The sequence below is a fragment of the Mastomys coucha genome, unplaced genomic scaffold, assembly GCF_008632895.1.
Source record: "Mastomys coucha isolate ucsf_1 unplaced genomic scaffold, UCSF_Mcou_1 pScaffold16, whole genome shotgun sequence".
NCBI classification, from domain to species: domain Eukaryota; kingdom Metazoa; phylum Chordata; class Mammalia; order Rodentia; family Muridae; genus Mastomys; species Mastomys coucha.
The window spans coordinates 88,970,075-88,986,517 of NW_022196898.1; the positions used below are offsets into that span (position 1 = coordinate 88,970,075).

General features: G+C 38.4%; 1 protein-coding gene across 2 annotated transcripts in view; it reads left to right on the top strand.

Annotated features, from left to right (window-relative positions):
- The window catches only part of Unc5c (unc-5 netrin receptor C), a 345,405-nt gene that overhangs the window by 295,141 nt on the left and 33,821 nt on the right, over positions 1 to 16,443 (top strand). The window contains exons 8-11 of one of the 2 annotated variants that reach the window (XM_031375664.1): positions 3,624 to 3,680; positions 5,694 to 5,885; positions 6,564 to 6,908; positions 8,701 to 8,788. In XM_031375664.1, the coding sequence (XP_031231524.1) occupies positions 3,624 to 3,680; positions 5,694 to 5,885; positions 6,564 to 6,908; positions 8,701 to 8,788 (682 nt within the window). The remainder of the gene's footprint in view (positions 1 to 3,623; positions 3,681 to 5,693; positions 5,886 to 6,563; positions 6,909 to 8,700; positions 8,789 to 16,443) is intronic. The other variant, XM_031375665.1, reaches the window with a different exon arrangement.

The window sequence follows — 16,443 nt, forward strand, 5'->3', positions numbered from 1 at the left end:
TTGTACTGTGTTGTGCCAGGAATGTTATCCCTTGCCATTGTGGGGACTGCACCCAACAGGGCTACCTCGTTAACTGAAGAAAATGTGCCCTGTTGTCTTGGTAAAAACGAATCAGATGGAGAAACCTCTGATGGAAAACGAGCCCTGCAAAATGCTCCTGTGTTCTCTCCTTCAGGGGATGGAGTAATCATTCCTTCTCCGATTCCAGCCACCTGAGCAGCGTTTTCCATATATAGTTGCAAAAGTGTTTAGAAAGGGATGGAAGAGGATTCACAGAGTTGTTTCCAAAAATCCATTATCAGTTCTTCCTTAATATAGAAAATGGGGGCACTGAGCACACTTAATATTGATCTGTTACAGGTTTTCCCATGTAGGAAACTACAAGTTTGCCTCGACGGTTCCTAATTCACTACAAGAAATAACTATCAGTGAATGAGACAATTAGATTTGTAATATTTTGTCTTACTGAAAACAACTTCAAATATAAGTACTTCACTAACTACAGTGGCACATTTAAAGCTATCTCGCAGCTGTGCATTAACAGAAATATTATGGATTTGATCCTTCTGTAATCCATTCTCTTAAGAGAATCCAGTGTGGATTTTTTCATGTTCCAAACACATACTTTTTATTTTGTTTGTGATAAAATTAAAAGTTCTTTGTGGACCAATAGGTCTCCAAGATTTGCTGCTGCTTATTTCTCTAATGATGGTCCACATAGCTTTGCTATATTGTATATTATAATGATGGTGATGATGGTGGTGTTGGTAGCAATGACAATAATGATGATTTAAAACCGGTCTCATGTACACCAGGCCATTCGTGAAGTTGCAATGTAGCTGATGATAACCTTGAACTTCTGATCATTCAGCTTCTACCTCCAAAGTGGAGATTACAAGTGCGCATCACTATTCTTGATGCTGCATATAATCAGTATGGGGGATCAACCCCAAGGCTTTGCACAGGCAAGCCTTGCACAACTTGCATATCAGATTAGCCTGTGTATGTTTAACATTTAATGAATACTTTCAATATTAAAAATGATCTTTTCTATCATATCATTTATGTACTTATTTCCTGCTAAGTGTGTGCCAGAATGAGAGTTCCAGGGCAGCAGGAAAGCCTACACCATACTACATTAGAACTCGGAATATAGTAGAATTCAAAAGCACCAACTGAATGAGTGATTGAGTGAATGAATGAGAGAATTCTTTTTTTTTTAGATATTTTATTTATTTACATTTCAAATGTTATCCCCTTTCCTGGTTTCCCCTCCAGAAACTCCCTATCCTATCCCCTCCCCTGCTTCTATGAAGGTGCTCCCCTACTCACCCACCCACCCACCCATTCCTGCCTCCCCGCCCTGGAATTCCTCTACACTGGAGCATCGAGCCTTCCCAGGACCAAGGGCCTCTGCTCCAATTGATGCCGATAAGGCCATCCTCTGCTACATATGCAGCTGGTGCCATGGGTCTCTCCATGTGTACTCTTTGGTTTGTGGTTTAGTCCCTGGAAGCTCTAGGAAGGTCTGGTTGGTTGATATTATTGTTCTTCCTATGTGTTACAAACCCCTTCAGCTCCTTCAGTCCTTTATCTAACTCCTCCATTGGGGACCCCAAGCTCCCTTTGCCTGGAGTTAAAGTCTCAGAATCATCTCATAAGGCATGAATTTAGTTATTAAATGGTCTAGATATAAATAAATTGGGACATTAGAAAATGAAATTATATATATATATATATATATATATATATATATATATAATTATATATATATATATATATACCAGGGGAGTCACCAGGGGAAACCAGGAACTGCTTTATAGAGGATACATATCAGAGCCTGTCATTTGTCTCTGGACTCCATCTTTCCTGTCAGGAGATTTGGAGATCCTGCTTATTCAGGCAGGCCCCCATACGTGCTTACCAACATTTTCCAGATCACCATCAGATCATCTCCAAGTTTCTATTTTACACCCATATCCTTGTCCTATCACATGTGAAAAAAAAAATGTTTCTCAACATTCCTTTGAGTAGCATCCTTGCTTCCAAGAGAAGGGCTTCACCCTTGGCATTCATCCCATAGTAGTAAACTTGGTTTGCCCTAAGTCCTTGGGTTTCTAAAGCCTCTATCCGTCCCAATTGTCCTTTTATTGAGTTCACAGACTGCAAATGGAAAAAGGCTATTACCAGACAGAGATGTTTAAAAATGAAAGCCAAACTAATACATGGAGTCCGACAACTGGGATAAGGAATATAATATTTATAAAACCGAGTAGGAGGTTGCAATCATTGCTTTAAAATAAAGCATTAAATATTAATTCAGAGCAAACCTATCTGTGCTCTGGCAAGCCTCACTTTCATTAAAGTAGCATTGTGTGTTTTTCCGGAATTAACTCCCAAATAGGTAAATAGCTGGTGAGTAGAGTATCCTGTTGGCTGCAGGGGTGCTGCCTGCAGCATTAGAGTCGCCCTTACCATTAAAGTCTTCCAGACCTTCATTTTTAAGTAATTAATTGTGATTCTTATGGTTCCTCTCTAGTTCTTGCCCTTGAGTATTTCTAGGAATGCTTAATTCGCGTACTCATGTTCATCTTCATTTGATTAGTCCAAACAGTGCTATATTATTTGATTAATTCATATGCTGCAGAATATTAAATCAAGTGAACATTGGGTACCAGTTATAAGTTGGACTTATATTTCTTTCTACGGCGTTCTCATTTCAAACCTGTCTGTCCTCATTTTGCCCCTGATTTGTGTCTATTGTCCACTTCGAATTGGCATTTTTAGTATTATGTTACTATCCTCATTGTTTCGTAATCAGAATACACTCAAAAGAAAAGAAACCATACTGTGTTTCTTCTGCATCTTCAACACAATGAGGTTATTAGGTATTATCTGGACAATGAATAACATTCCTCTAAAGCACTGTAATTAATAACCCTATAATCCTTAGTCCTATTGATTTTCAAATGATTTTTTTAAAAAGCCCAAGTGCCATTGTATTGACAGTCTGCACAGTCCTCAGGCAGTCTCCATTGGACAAGCAACAGCCAAAACTCCAAAAGTGAGCCTGAGATGGAGGAGAGGTGAGCAAGGCTCAGCTGGGCAAATGGGCACTTAACCTTTGACCTGTGATGACAGGCCTGCTCTAGTTCCATGAGGCCAAAAGCAAGCAGTTATGATTAAATAAAAAAGAAAAAGAAAACTCTGCTGAGCCTTCTGAGAATGTCCTGGGAATTAAAGCATATGGCGGGGAAGAGGAAAAAAATTTCCTTATGCTAATGACCCCTGGATGTCTGAAATAAATTAGATCCATTAGAGTTTATGCTCAATAAAAGAAAGACTTTAAGCACTCCAAAGTTAGTGACTCGAGACCAGTTTTTGCTCTGAAATTCAATCTGTCTACTTATTAATTCTTAGTGAGGCTCCAGAGCAAACAGGGGGCACAAAAATCATAATTCTATAGTGAACCAGAATTTTAAAGGACTACGGGTTTCTTTTCATTTCTTTCTTTTAATTAGACCATTTTTTTCACACTTCTTATTTTGTCTTCATTCATTAATTTGATTTTGTTCCCATTTCTGTTTCATTGTTTTGTTTTTTGTTTTTTTTTTCTTTTCAAGGATTCATTTATCCCATTTCAACTGAGCACAGACCCCAGAATGAATATGGATTTTCTTGTAAGTTTGATGTTTGGGTTTTATGTTGGGAAATAACCCTTTAACATTATTGCCCCCATTCAAGTTTGCCTTTCCTTGGCTCACAGATGTGCACATGGGAAATAGGAGTCTAATGTATTCTAACATGAAAAAGCAAATTAGATTTTCGATGCTGAAGAGAAGAAAGGGTCATTTCAAGTCGCTGCCAGCTTTAAAAGCTATCAGTCTACCATTGAAAACATGCATCCCCATCACTGAGAAAACATATCATGAAATTGGCTGGTATACATAAAGGGCAGGGCTTAAATACTAAAAATGGATGGTTGAGAAAATGCAAATCTGTTGAACTATAAATCATGAATGAGTATAAAGCATTAAGATTTAAATGTACTATTCTGGCCAGAGTTGCGAATTCCTCTACAGGGTCTCTAATAAAACCTCACAGCAGAGTAGAGGCAGCATTTTGACAGCAGTGTTCACATAATGAGGAGTGTTGGGATGCTGAAGAACTGCTGTCAATCAATATTGACTGGATTGATGGGAAAGTTGAAATACTGGGAAGGGTGATGTTTTTTAAAGAGGGCATTTTCTAGGCGTAGATTTATATAAACTGCCAATATAATTAAAGACTGGGAAACAAGAGTGTACATAATTATTGAGAAGCCTTGGCAGATAAAATGATGAGTTATTTCCACATGTAAACCATATAGCTTTGTGTTTTAGGAGAGAAGAATGGTTTCTCAAATTTTAGATCAGGAAAACCTATAGATTTGAAAATCCTCACCAGAAATGTATATGGATATGAATTGACCATGACATTTGGAGTTGTTCTAGACTACCAGAAGCATCATTTTCACTGTCTTACAGTGAGGAAGCTGCATCTCTGTTTAATTGGATCAATATTTCTAATGGATCTAAAAACAAAGACCTATCCATGTCAAATTGAGGCAACAAAACTTTCATTTTATCAATTTTATTTTAATAAACAGCTCCTGTCACTTTCTCCAATTCAATCCAAACATGTTTTAGGCCACCAAAGCATGTTTGAGAAAATCCAAATCTATTGAGCTATACATCATGAATGAGTACAAAGCATTAAGATTTAAATGTACTATTCTGACCAGAGTTGCAAATTCTGGTTATAACTCTGACCAGAGTTATAAGAATTCTTTTTTTTTTCCCATTACCTAGAAGTAGTCCCCTATGGATGGCACCTTGTGCTGGTCAAATACTTATACGCCTCCTAGAATAGCCTGACTTTTCTAATCACTGAACAAGACCTTTATCTTATCCAAAAGACGCTAGGTCCATAGCTTATTCCCATAATGAGAAGCTTAGACAGGAAGCTCTACCAAGGGCCCACAGGAAGCTCAAGATGGGAGATAATACTATATCTGCATCAGAAGCTGAAACTCACATTAGATTCTGCTGAGTCTGGGCTTCTGAAAGCACACTTTTCTAGTCCACCATGCTTGCTCCTCACATTTGCTTTGCTCTCTTGGCACAGTTCCCATCCATTCTCACACTGATTGAAGGGGAAGAGAGAAGAATGTATAGGAAGGAATTTTATGACTTGAAATGATACCCAGGAAAACATCTTGGTTCAATTCACATACAGACTAAAATCACACCAGATGTTTCTGACAGTATTTATGGTTTTCTTTTTGAACTATCAATGAATTAAAAAACACTTCCAAACTTTTTTACCTGAAAGAAGTAGTAATAAAATTTTTATTTCCCATGATTTGGAATGGGTTGGGCACCAATTTCTTTAAATGCCTGGCAATAAATAGTCTGTTATGCTGCCCAATTATAAGATAGATTAGTGGGTGGATTGATGCAGAGAAAGAAAAAGAAATCAGAGATAATTTTCCACTGAAAAGCTACAGTCATTTTATATAGCTTTTGAAATAGACTTGAAATTAACTCATAAAAAATGGCAATAAATGTCTGAAAAAATTACCGCAATACATATGTGTTCTACGGGAAGTTTGTAGAAGCAGTTGGTGGGATGTTTCTCCTCTCTCCTTCCAGCTGCTCCTGACTCAGATGATGTTGCTCTCTATGTCGGGATTGTGATAGCTGTAACCGTTTGTCTGGCGATCACTGTTGTGGTGGCCCTGTTTGTGTATCGGAAGAACCACCGTGACTTTGAGTCTGACATCATTGACTCCTCAGCACTCAATGGAGGCTTTCAACCTGTGAACATCAAGGCTGCCAGACAAGGTCAGTGGGCTATCTACAGTATGGGTTACACATGGGAGTGAGCAGTGTGCCTGCATACCTACAAACTCAGTGGCATTTCTCTCATCCAATTCAGCTAGAATACAAGCTGAGCAAAGGCAGAGATTTTGCCTTTCATTATAGGAATGAAATCATTCTATACAATCAGTCAGAGTTGTTGAGATGCACAGATCATTTCTGAGTTGCTTTTCTGACAAGTACCTTGGTCCTGCTTTTTATCTTCTATTTGAAAGAATAGGTACATTGATTCATTGATTTTTCTGGTCCCTGTTCCCCTTCTTATAATGCTTTTAATGCAGTGATTTACAGATTTATCCAAATTTAGTATATGCAAGCAAAGCCATTACAAGGTAGCCATTACAATGACTCAGGAGCTCATATTGTTCTTTCTACTCTGTTGAAATAGCCAAATACCTTAAATGTCATGATGAGACCCCAAGGCAAAATATAGAAGGAGCCAGGTTAACTATTGATAGTTCATGACAAGGAAGATACTGAGATGGTGCTCATCCTGTGTTCCAGAACGAACCTTTGATCTGTCCACCTGCACTATTAGCAGAGCAGCTTTACTTTGCATTAAAGCTGTGAAATGCTTTCTTACTAATCTAGCTTGGTCTAAATGGAAAATGCAAACAGAATCCCTTTTCCTTTTTGCCTCAGATCTCCTGGCTGTCCCTCCAGACCTCACTTCTGCTGCAGCCATGTACAGGGGACCTGTCTATGCTCTGCATGATGTCTCAGACAAAATCCCAATGACCAATTCTCCAATCCTGGACCCACTGCCCAACTTGAAAATCAAAGTGTACAACAGCTCAGGTGCTGTCACTCCCCAGGATGACCTCGCTGAGTTCTCAACCAAGCTGTCACCCCAGATGACCCAATCCTTGCTAGAGAATGAGGCCCTTAACCTGAAGAACCAAAGTCTCGCAAGACAGACTGACCCGTCCTGCACAGCATTTGGCACCTTCAACTCCCTTGGGGGTCACCTCATCATCCCTAATTCAGGTACTTCCTGAAAGTTTCACTGACGAAGATGCAGCGTGAAGTCATATTGGAGTCTCTATAACATTATCTCTCTTCTCTTGTATTGAATCTGAAATGTTAGATGAAACCTACCTCAAAATTCCATTCAGTATATCTCAAGCATTACTTCATATAAAATCTGCAAAACATTTTAATCTCATTCATCTAACTATGAATTTACTCCCTCTAGAAAGAAGTTTCTGCTGAGATGGAGTTCAGAGCTGGCACCAACTACCTTAAAGGCATATAATCAACCCAGGCATATAATACAACCCGCAGTGTAGTTCCTATACTTCAAAAAAAAAACTAGTTTGAAAATGCAATCAGTTGGTTCAGTCCAATGTTCTTCAGGAAGCTATATTTCAGAAAACTATTTCATAAATGATTAGAAATAGAACAATAGACACAAAATCTTCACTTACTTATTATCCAGTATATCATTCAACCCAGAGAGTATCTGAAGTATTTATTCCAGTTCATGCTATATAGATCGACAGTTTGAGCTTTATCCAATGTCCATTTGTAGTTTTATTTGTTTTTAAGTTTATTATATAATTTAGAAATATCTAAAGATTAAAATACACAATGGCCTTCCATAAAGAACTTAAATGAGTGGCTGCCAATGTTGAAAGTTGAAGTTTATTTTTAGCAGTACTGATACACATGCAACCATAGGTTATAGTGGCTAATTTTCAGAGTACCATCTGACTATTTTGGACAAGTCTGGAAGTGTTATTCATTAAAATAACAAAAAGAACTTCACCGATCTATTGTGTTAATAACATGTAAAATTATATATTATACACACATGCATACATACACACAAGCACATACACATTCTACAAACAAAAATTCCCACCATGCTTTTGGAACTAGGATTTCTAGGTGGTCTTGACACCAGCTCAGATTGTCACAGGGATTGTCCAAGGCCGAGCTTTCACATGGCTCATACCCATAATCCTTCTTATTGGCACACTTATCAACAAATGAGAGGTGCTGTGATCTGTTGCAGCTAAGTAAGATGTGGTTGCTCAATTCCTAGAGTTGTGTATAATAAATTATTCTTACCTCTAACTCTGCTGTGAAATAACACTGATGCTCACCAGAAATTTTTAGAGAAGAAAAAAAGTTTTCTGATATGGCTGAGGTTAGCATTTCCCTGACTTTGGATTTCATGGGGAACTTTTTTTTTTTTTAATCAAAAACAATGCATCTTTACAGCTGTTTAAAATTTTAATAGCAGTTTTTGGTTTCCCCTCAATTTACAAGGAAAACAACAGTGGAACCATCTGTCGATTCCTTAAATAAAACAGGAACTTTCAAAATGACATCACTCTCTTAAGTGATTCCATAACAGTTCAAAGGGAGCTGTGGTGGAAGGCAAGGCCAGCAAGAAGAGAGGTCAACTATGGACCTTTACATGTCTTTAGGGAAAATGTAAAGCTAGTGCTACATAGGCACAAAATCTTAGTCCATTTTGCATGATGCAAAGGCATTCTAGAAGTTTCCTTTTGGTTCATAGGTATTTTTTTTAAAGATTTATTTATTATTATAAATAAGTACACTGTAGCTGTCTTCAGACACACCAGAAGAGGGTGTCAGATATCATTATCAATATATATATATCATTACGGGTGGTTGTGAACCACCATGTGGTTGCTGGGATTTGAACTCAGGACCTTTGGAAGAATAGTCAGTTCTCTTACCCACTGAGCCATCTCACCAGCCCTGGTTCATAGGTCTTATACAGTACTTTTCTCTTTTTGCTATTCAGGAGTAAGCTTGCTGATTCCTGCTGGGGCCATTCCTCAGGGGAGAGTCTATGAAATGTATGTGACTGTGCACAGGAAAGAAAATATGAGGTAAATATGTTCTTTTTCTGATTTTTTTTCCTTAGCAGTGTCTAACTTGGAGAATTGCACAATAGAAACCATAGAGTGATATACATTAGACTCTAGACCTATACCAAATTTTACTTTTCTTTCTTTTTGAAGCTTCAGGTACTACATAGCCTATGGAATTCTAGTGATATTTGTCTATGAGTATCTATGAGTAAACACATGGTCCTTTAGCAGAAAAATATGGCCAACATGATTCATAGATTATCCAAAGAGATGTGTGGATTTACAAAGATACTCTGGCTTCCTGTGACCTGGGTCAAGAATCTCACCATTGTAGAAATAAAAAAGTCATAAAGGTGTGTGTGTGTGTGTGTGTGTGTGTGTGTGTGTGTGTGTATGAACACTTCTGAGGCTTCTTTGGTTATCTGTCTGTCTTTGTCTGTCTCTCTGTTGCTGTCTCTGTCTCTGTGCCTCTCTCTCTTTGTCTGTTTGTCTCTCTCTCTTCCTGAGTGTGTGTGTGTGTGTGTGTGTGTGTGTGTGTGTGTGTGTGTGTGAACACTTCTGAGGCTTCTTTGGTTATCTGTCTCTGTCTCTGTCTCTGTGTCGCTGTCTCTGTCTCTGTACCTCTCTCTCTTTGTCTCTCTTTCTGAGTGTGTGTGTGTGTGTGTGTGTGTGTGTGTGTGTGTGTGTGTGTGTATGTGTGTGTGTGTGTGTAGCGGTGCACTAGAAACCTGGATGGTTAATGCTTTCAAAACCACACTGAGATCTTAAAACAAAAGGTATTTTCAAAATGGAGATGCTTATTGTATAAGGACCACCACTGGCCCCAAGAAAAAGCATCCTCAGATCTGGCTCTAAGCAGAGTCAGAGTGACAAATACAGACCAGGTGACTTAGGCACAGTCACTCCCCACTCTGCTCATCCTCAGGAAGCCTGCTTTTTTTTCAGCCCCCCCTACTTTGGTAGCTGAAAAGCTCTTTTGTTATGCACCCAGGTGGAGACTCAGGGATTTATAACAGTATGCCCCAGAACATTTTCCCCTCTGGTAGTATCCTTCCATCTACAAAAACAACAGCCAGATCAAGAAGCTTAAAAAAAAAAAAAAATAGACAAGGAATCCTTGAGCATTATTCATGCCTTTAATTCAAGCTACAGAAAATCATTCCCTCTCCATTAACTTACTCTTTAGACACGTTCTATAGGGAATTTCACCAACAGAAGAATGCTTAAGACCACCATTGTCCTACATCCTATAGTTAACACACCCAGTAGTTTTCAAATGGTTCTTCCTCATTATTTACAGTTCAATTTTACTATCACCACTGTCAAACACCTCTTTACCTTTGATTTTTAAGATTTTCTTATACCATGGCTTATTTAACCTTATACATTTTCACTCTTTAGTTCAAAACTACTCAATGAACAGTCATTTTCTGTTGTCCATGTGTCAGATACAAACCATGTGCCTAGCTTATCCTTTCCTGTTTAGTGTCACTACAATATAAACCAGAATGAGAGTGTCTTCCTTGTGCCTGCTGGTGTCCTGTATATTTCTCTGCTATACTTCTGGCCAGCTAAGAAACACCTTTTGCTCTGTTATAATGTCCACCTATTATCCCCCTGCCTTCAAGCCTGGAACACTCCTCTCTCACCTCTCTGTAGCCCAACTCAAGCCAGACCTTCAGGAAGGCTTACTGTTCCCTCTTCTAGTGGGACACATACATCCCCAACCACCACATCACTCTTTAAAACACACGTGTTAGTCCCATATCATTAAGTTGTCCGTAAACTTCCTGTGGCTTTCCATACATTACAAATAGAGTCCAATCCATTTTAACATTTGGGATTTCTGAACTGACTGATCCATTAGGCTGGCTGATTGAAGAAATTGCAAGGCCAGTACAGGATACAGAAAAAAAAAAGGAAAACTTGGCTTTCAGATCTCAATCTATTTTGTCCACAAGAATTGATAAAGAATAATGTTTTGGTCTCAATGAGATTTTTAAAAATTTATTCTAGAAACCAGAAAAGGGGGTCACATTTCTACATAAGTCATAGGAACTGTATTCATGGAAAAACTAAGACTTTGTATTTTTCCAGAACTCTAGAAAGTAGGAGAGGAAGAAATTCTTACAAATCCAGCCTTGCAAGTTCTTCACCTTCTTTGATCAGACATGATTTGTCCCATCTCTGGCTCATTTAGGTCAGGCATCTGCCAGTCTGTGCTTTGTGTAGAGCACATTCAGTAATGATAAGGCCCCATTTGTCACATTCACTAGGCCACATGTAATTAAGTTCACGCCTCCCTTCAGACAACTCACATCAGCAGATGACCAGCTGGGTGCCATCCAGCTGGAAACACACCCAGTTCTGGATGCCATGAAAGGAATCAGAGAGAAAGAAAAAAAATAGTGTTCCCAGTTCTGCTGCAAATGCTTTCAAGTGGCACGCATCTGGTCTCCTTGCCCTGGCTTCTCAGACAGTCTTTATATGTATTACATAAAAATTGTTAAGGTCTTCACTGAGCAATGGCAAATGCAGCCAGAATGTAAGACAATGAGAAGATGGACGTGGGGTATACAGAGTGGCATACACAGGAGCAATGTCACCTTAGAAAACAGAAGAGCTATGGGGTCAGGTGTGCTTGGCTTATATTTAGCTCTCCTCAGTCACTGAGTAACGTGTGTTGCTGAGACTTGATTCCCCAGGAATAAGTTACTTCACCTTTATAGTCGGGTTCATCATGATGTATATAGAGTCTAACTAAAATAAAAAAAAAAAAAGAGTTAAGACCCTACAGAATGAACATCAGTGATAATTTGTATTAGTACTCATTCTGAAGTACACTTCTACTGTGCTTTTACATGGAAAACACATTGCTGTTATATAGTAGAAATTAGTACTGTGAGGTCTTCTCATGTATCTGAGAGGTTATCTTGTGTTCTAGCTTTCATTAATAGTCTCTGATGTGCATTTTCCTTTAGGTGTACACAATCATGTGTTAAAAATGGACTTCAGGTATCTTCTTCAATGTCTCTATATGTTATTTTTATGAGACAGAATCTCTTACTAACATGGGGACTAGTCAATCTGTCCAAACTGGCTTGCTTGTCCAATCTGTCCAATCTGTCCAAAGCACAGTAGAAGTGTACTTCAGAATGAGTACTAATACAAATCATCACTGATGTTCATTCTGTAGGGTCTTAACTCTTTTTTTTTTTTTATTTTAGTGAGACTCTATATACATCATGATGAATCCCACTTTAAAGGTGAAGGAACTTATTCCTGGGGAATCAAGTCTTAGCAAATCATTGGGATCATTCTGACTCTACTATTCTATTGCTAAGATTATGTGTATGTGACACAGTAGCTATATGTGCATTCTGGATATCAAACTAAGTCTCCTATACTTTGTTGTTATCACCTTGTACCTGAGCCATCTCCCCACCCGACCTCCTGCACATGATGTTTTAAGATCTTAAGAGTTTTGCATATACTCAACTTTCTTGATGCAAATCAAATTCAATAAAGTAACTATATATCTTTTATTTAAAGTCAAAGGCTTTGGAACCTTAAAGAAGAGGCCTTTGACTTATCAATATTATATTTTCTTCCTTCTATCCAAAATGTACAATCATTGTTCTGACTAGGATACCCTGAAAGGATGGAAAAGAAAACTATGGGAGTGTAGGAGAGGGCACCCCATGGTGTGGCAACACCCCAATACAGCTTAGGCTTCAGCTGGATAGGATGGCAACAGGGTGAATACAGGAGGCCATGAACACTGCACGTCATTGTGCCAAACAGTATGAGTCAGTTCACACTTCTATCAAAAGACTTGATGGACAGCATCCGTTTAATGGCCACCTTGGCTTAGGACAAGAGAAAACAAAATAAAATCATTCAGTCTCAGAGTTTGTTAATTACTTTTCTGTGTATAAAAAAGTAATTATTCTTTCTACAAAAGGTTTGTATTTATTTACTTGTATCAAATATTTTTATTACCCCTAGTGCAGAATAACATTCACAGATCCTTAGGCTCCGATAGATAGATAGATAGATAGATAGATAGATAGATAGATAGATAGACAGACAGACAGATAGACAGATAAAGATATAGCTATATGATAGGAATATAGGACATAGATATGATATATGTGATATATATGTACTTATATGTATACATATATGTATGTGTGTACATATATATCAGTGTATATATATACATATCAAACATAAAGCAAAGTATATAGTTATGTATAAAGTCAGGTGAGCAGTAGGAATATGAAATAGTAACATAATGAAGCACATTTCCTGGGAGCAGATAATAAATTGGTTATTTCTTAGCTTCCAGAGGAGTAGCCAGATGTAGTCACACATGTCTAAAACTCTAACACTTACAACACTGAGAGAGGAGGTGCTAGAATTTATGGCTACAGACAGATTTTGTTGCAAAAAGAGAAAAAAGAGAAGGGAGGGAAAAGAACGTCTTCCCTAATTCTTAAGATCCACATGAATAATATGGCTAGAAAAAGAACATTTCTCTCTTCTCTGCTTCCTCGTAAAAAACACATTTTGAGTCATTAAGATCCTAAGATAAAGTGACTGTGGCAATGAGTTTAAAGACTCTGTGTTAATGATCCTCAAGGAAAGCAAATTGTAGGGACCCTAAGTATACACTGAGTACAATAATTCCACAAGGTTAAAGCCCAGAGCTTATTGCTTAGCTGTTCTAACTTCATCTGAAGATAGACTCTGCCTATCTGAGAAAATGGAAACATGCCGTTCCGAGTGGAATTTTTTCCTCAGTTGAGCTTTTGATAGGAAGCAAGTTGGACATTTCCTGTCATGAGCACAGAATGCAAATATTTCAAGTTGCTAGTTATATGAGAAGACATGTGCTTTAAAAGACACCTGAGCCTGGGGTAAGATTGTTATCCTGTGGGACCTTACAGAAAGACATGCATTCACAGAGGACACCTTATGTCCACCCAGAGGTAGATGGAGGCAGATTCTTTTCAAAAGGTCCCTAAACTCATGATCAGCAAACCTAGGTTAACTAGAGTGAAAGAAGCGAAATGATAGCCATATGAAATCTCTTGGTGCTAATAGTTATCCCAGCATCCCTGGGAAGTGTGTTAGTGTCTCAGGTTTCCTCCTCGAGAAAGGGGTCCCATGATTACCTTGCTTTACAGGTGTTCATGAGCAGTTAATCCAGCTGCCCATATGAGAGTTGTCTATAATGCTCCTCGGTATGGTCTTCTCACTGGCAATAGCCAGCAGAAGCTGGAAACAAATCTCTCTGAAAACCAGCTTCTTTTCCTCATGTACTTTGTCCAAGGGGCACTGGACCTTCCCAGCAGTTAGCCAGGTCTTATCCTTGCTAAGTTTTTATTTGTTTGTTTGTTTGTTTGTTTTTATGCACTTTAAACATTCTGATTATTGGACTTTGCTGAGTCTGTACTTAGTTGTTGCTTCTGTACCTAAGTTTTGTACTGTGTTCATTTCCTTGTCATCTGCAATCAATCTGTACAGGCTGTTTGCTTATGTAACTTAGCTAGCTCATGGGACATGACAAAGCTCATAGGACATACAACATCAACATGCGGTTTACATTTAGTCTCAATTATTTGGCTCCATGGACTCCCCCTTTACGTAAGTAATGGTTCTGTGACTTTAGACACTTCTGACTTTTGGGTTAATATAGTAAACTTTTCCCTGTCTCCCCTTTAATAGACAGTGGAAACTACTTCCTTTATCTTAGAAGTAAATGAAAGTCTTACTTCTTTGTTTTTCGTTCCATTACAGATTCTACTTCATCTTCCCCACTTGCCTATTCATCACATTTCCACACTTCACTTGGTTAATAAATTCTTTTGACACTCATTTGACATCCATTTGCCCCTCCCTTCACCACCCTCTGTTTGGTTTCCCTCCTCCAAGAGCATGGCCCATCACTACTGCATGCCAAGGGTGTGCTCAGACAGTGCCCAGCAGGGAATTTTCCAACCCAGCAGCAGGGTTTCACTTCTCCCTTATGTTCATGGGCAGTGAGAGGAAGCCACGCCTTCCCTCCTCCAAGCACAGGTTGCTGACACCAGCCTGAGAGACAGACTTCAACTCTCTGCTAGGGCCACTTGAAATGGATCCACTTGAGGTCCTTCCCTGTGAAATTGATAGCTCATCTCTCAAGGTACACTTGTAACTAAAAGGTAGGAGAAGGCCTCAGGAAAGCACAAGTATTGCAGGGTTATTTCTCTCCTAGTAAGAAAAGTGATATTAGGCAACGATAAGGTCACTGCCAAAGGCATATGGTGTAATATTAAGCATGACAAAATGAAAGCAAAGCTTCACTTATGTTATATGAGGATGGGGGAGATTAGACAAAGGGAAGAAGACAAAATGCATTAGAGAAAATGAAAACCGAGGTGGAAGAAGGAATAATATTGAACTCTCAAGCTATTGCCAGAAACCAATGCCAAATATATATACACACCCCAGGTACCTAGAAAACTGCAAATTTAATAAAGAAAACATGTTATGCAGGATATTAAAGGACTGGAAGTAAGCAAAGCTTGTTTGAAGCTTGCACATGGGAGGATAGAATAGAAGGGAGAGACAGAAGTTAGTGAGATCCTAGCACAACTTTAAGAGAAGGAGGGGGGAGAGAGGGTCAGGATTCTTAAAGGTAATAGAGACCAAACTGTAACTTTTAGGGATGATGATTAACTGGAAGCTGTGAAGGCTTTAATGTCTGGTCCCATTTATAAGTTATCATGTTAGCTGTCCTGTCATGTCAGTACTGATAGATGGGACAAATTTTAGGTCTGGAAGTTCATTAGTCACAGCATTGTATGTTCTAGATCATCATCAATTTTGTGTTAATTTTCTGAGCTGAAGCTCAGGAATATTTCAAAGAGTATCAGGTGATAATCTATTCAATTTCAGTACCACAAAATATGGAGAAACGGCCTGTTTTAATGAGTGGTAGCCCTGTCTATCTTTCCTTGTAGATGTAGACATCTTTATCTTCCAAGGAAACAGTAGACAAGCTTCCTTGAAGAGCACTAAGAACATTAATTATCATAATCAATCTATAAAGAATTATCTTCTAACAATGTTAAAAATAATCATAGCTGCCATCATTCATTCATCTCTGTTCATTTAGTCAGCCTTAGATAAGGGCAGGGCATAGATATTTACTAACTTCTAGATGATGTGATAAATAATACATAAACTATAGGTAACAACAAGAGACAAATCAATTTCATGTAGCCACTGCAATTATGGAAGAATCTGAGATGTCTGTTTAAATGTCCACATGAATAAGGCAGGAGGATGTCACCGAGATGTGCATTTTAATGGGTTTATATTTGGTCGAGCTAAATATCTTGGAGGTATTGATGTCTGATGAGAGAGAGGCTTGAAGTGGTGACCTCACAAAGGTCTTATCCCTTTGTTATTCTTGTGTTACAGTCTTGGCAGGGATTATAATAACCACAAAAATGGTAGACATATCCAATTGATGAAAGTCAGGAGAGTGTAAGAGATAAGCAATATTTGGAGGAATGACACAGCATTAAGAACTGTATACTGAAGTAGACATAAATATGCCTAGGTTCAAAAGCTATCTAACAAACACAAAACTATATAGGCTTGATGTAGCCTAAGAACAC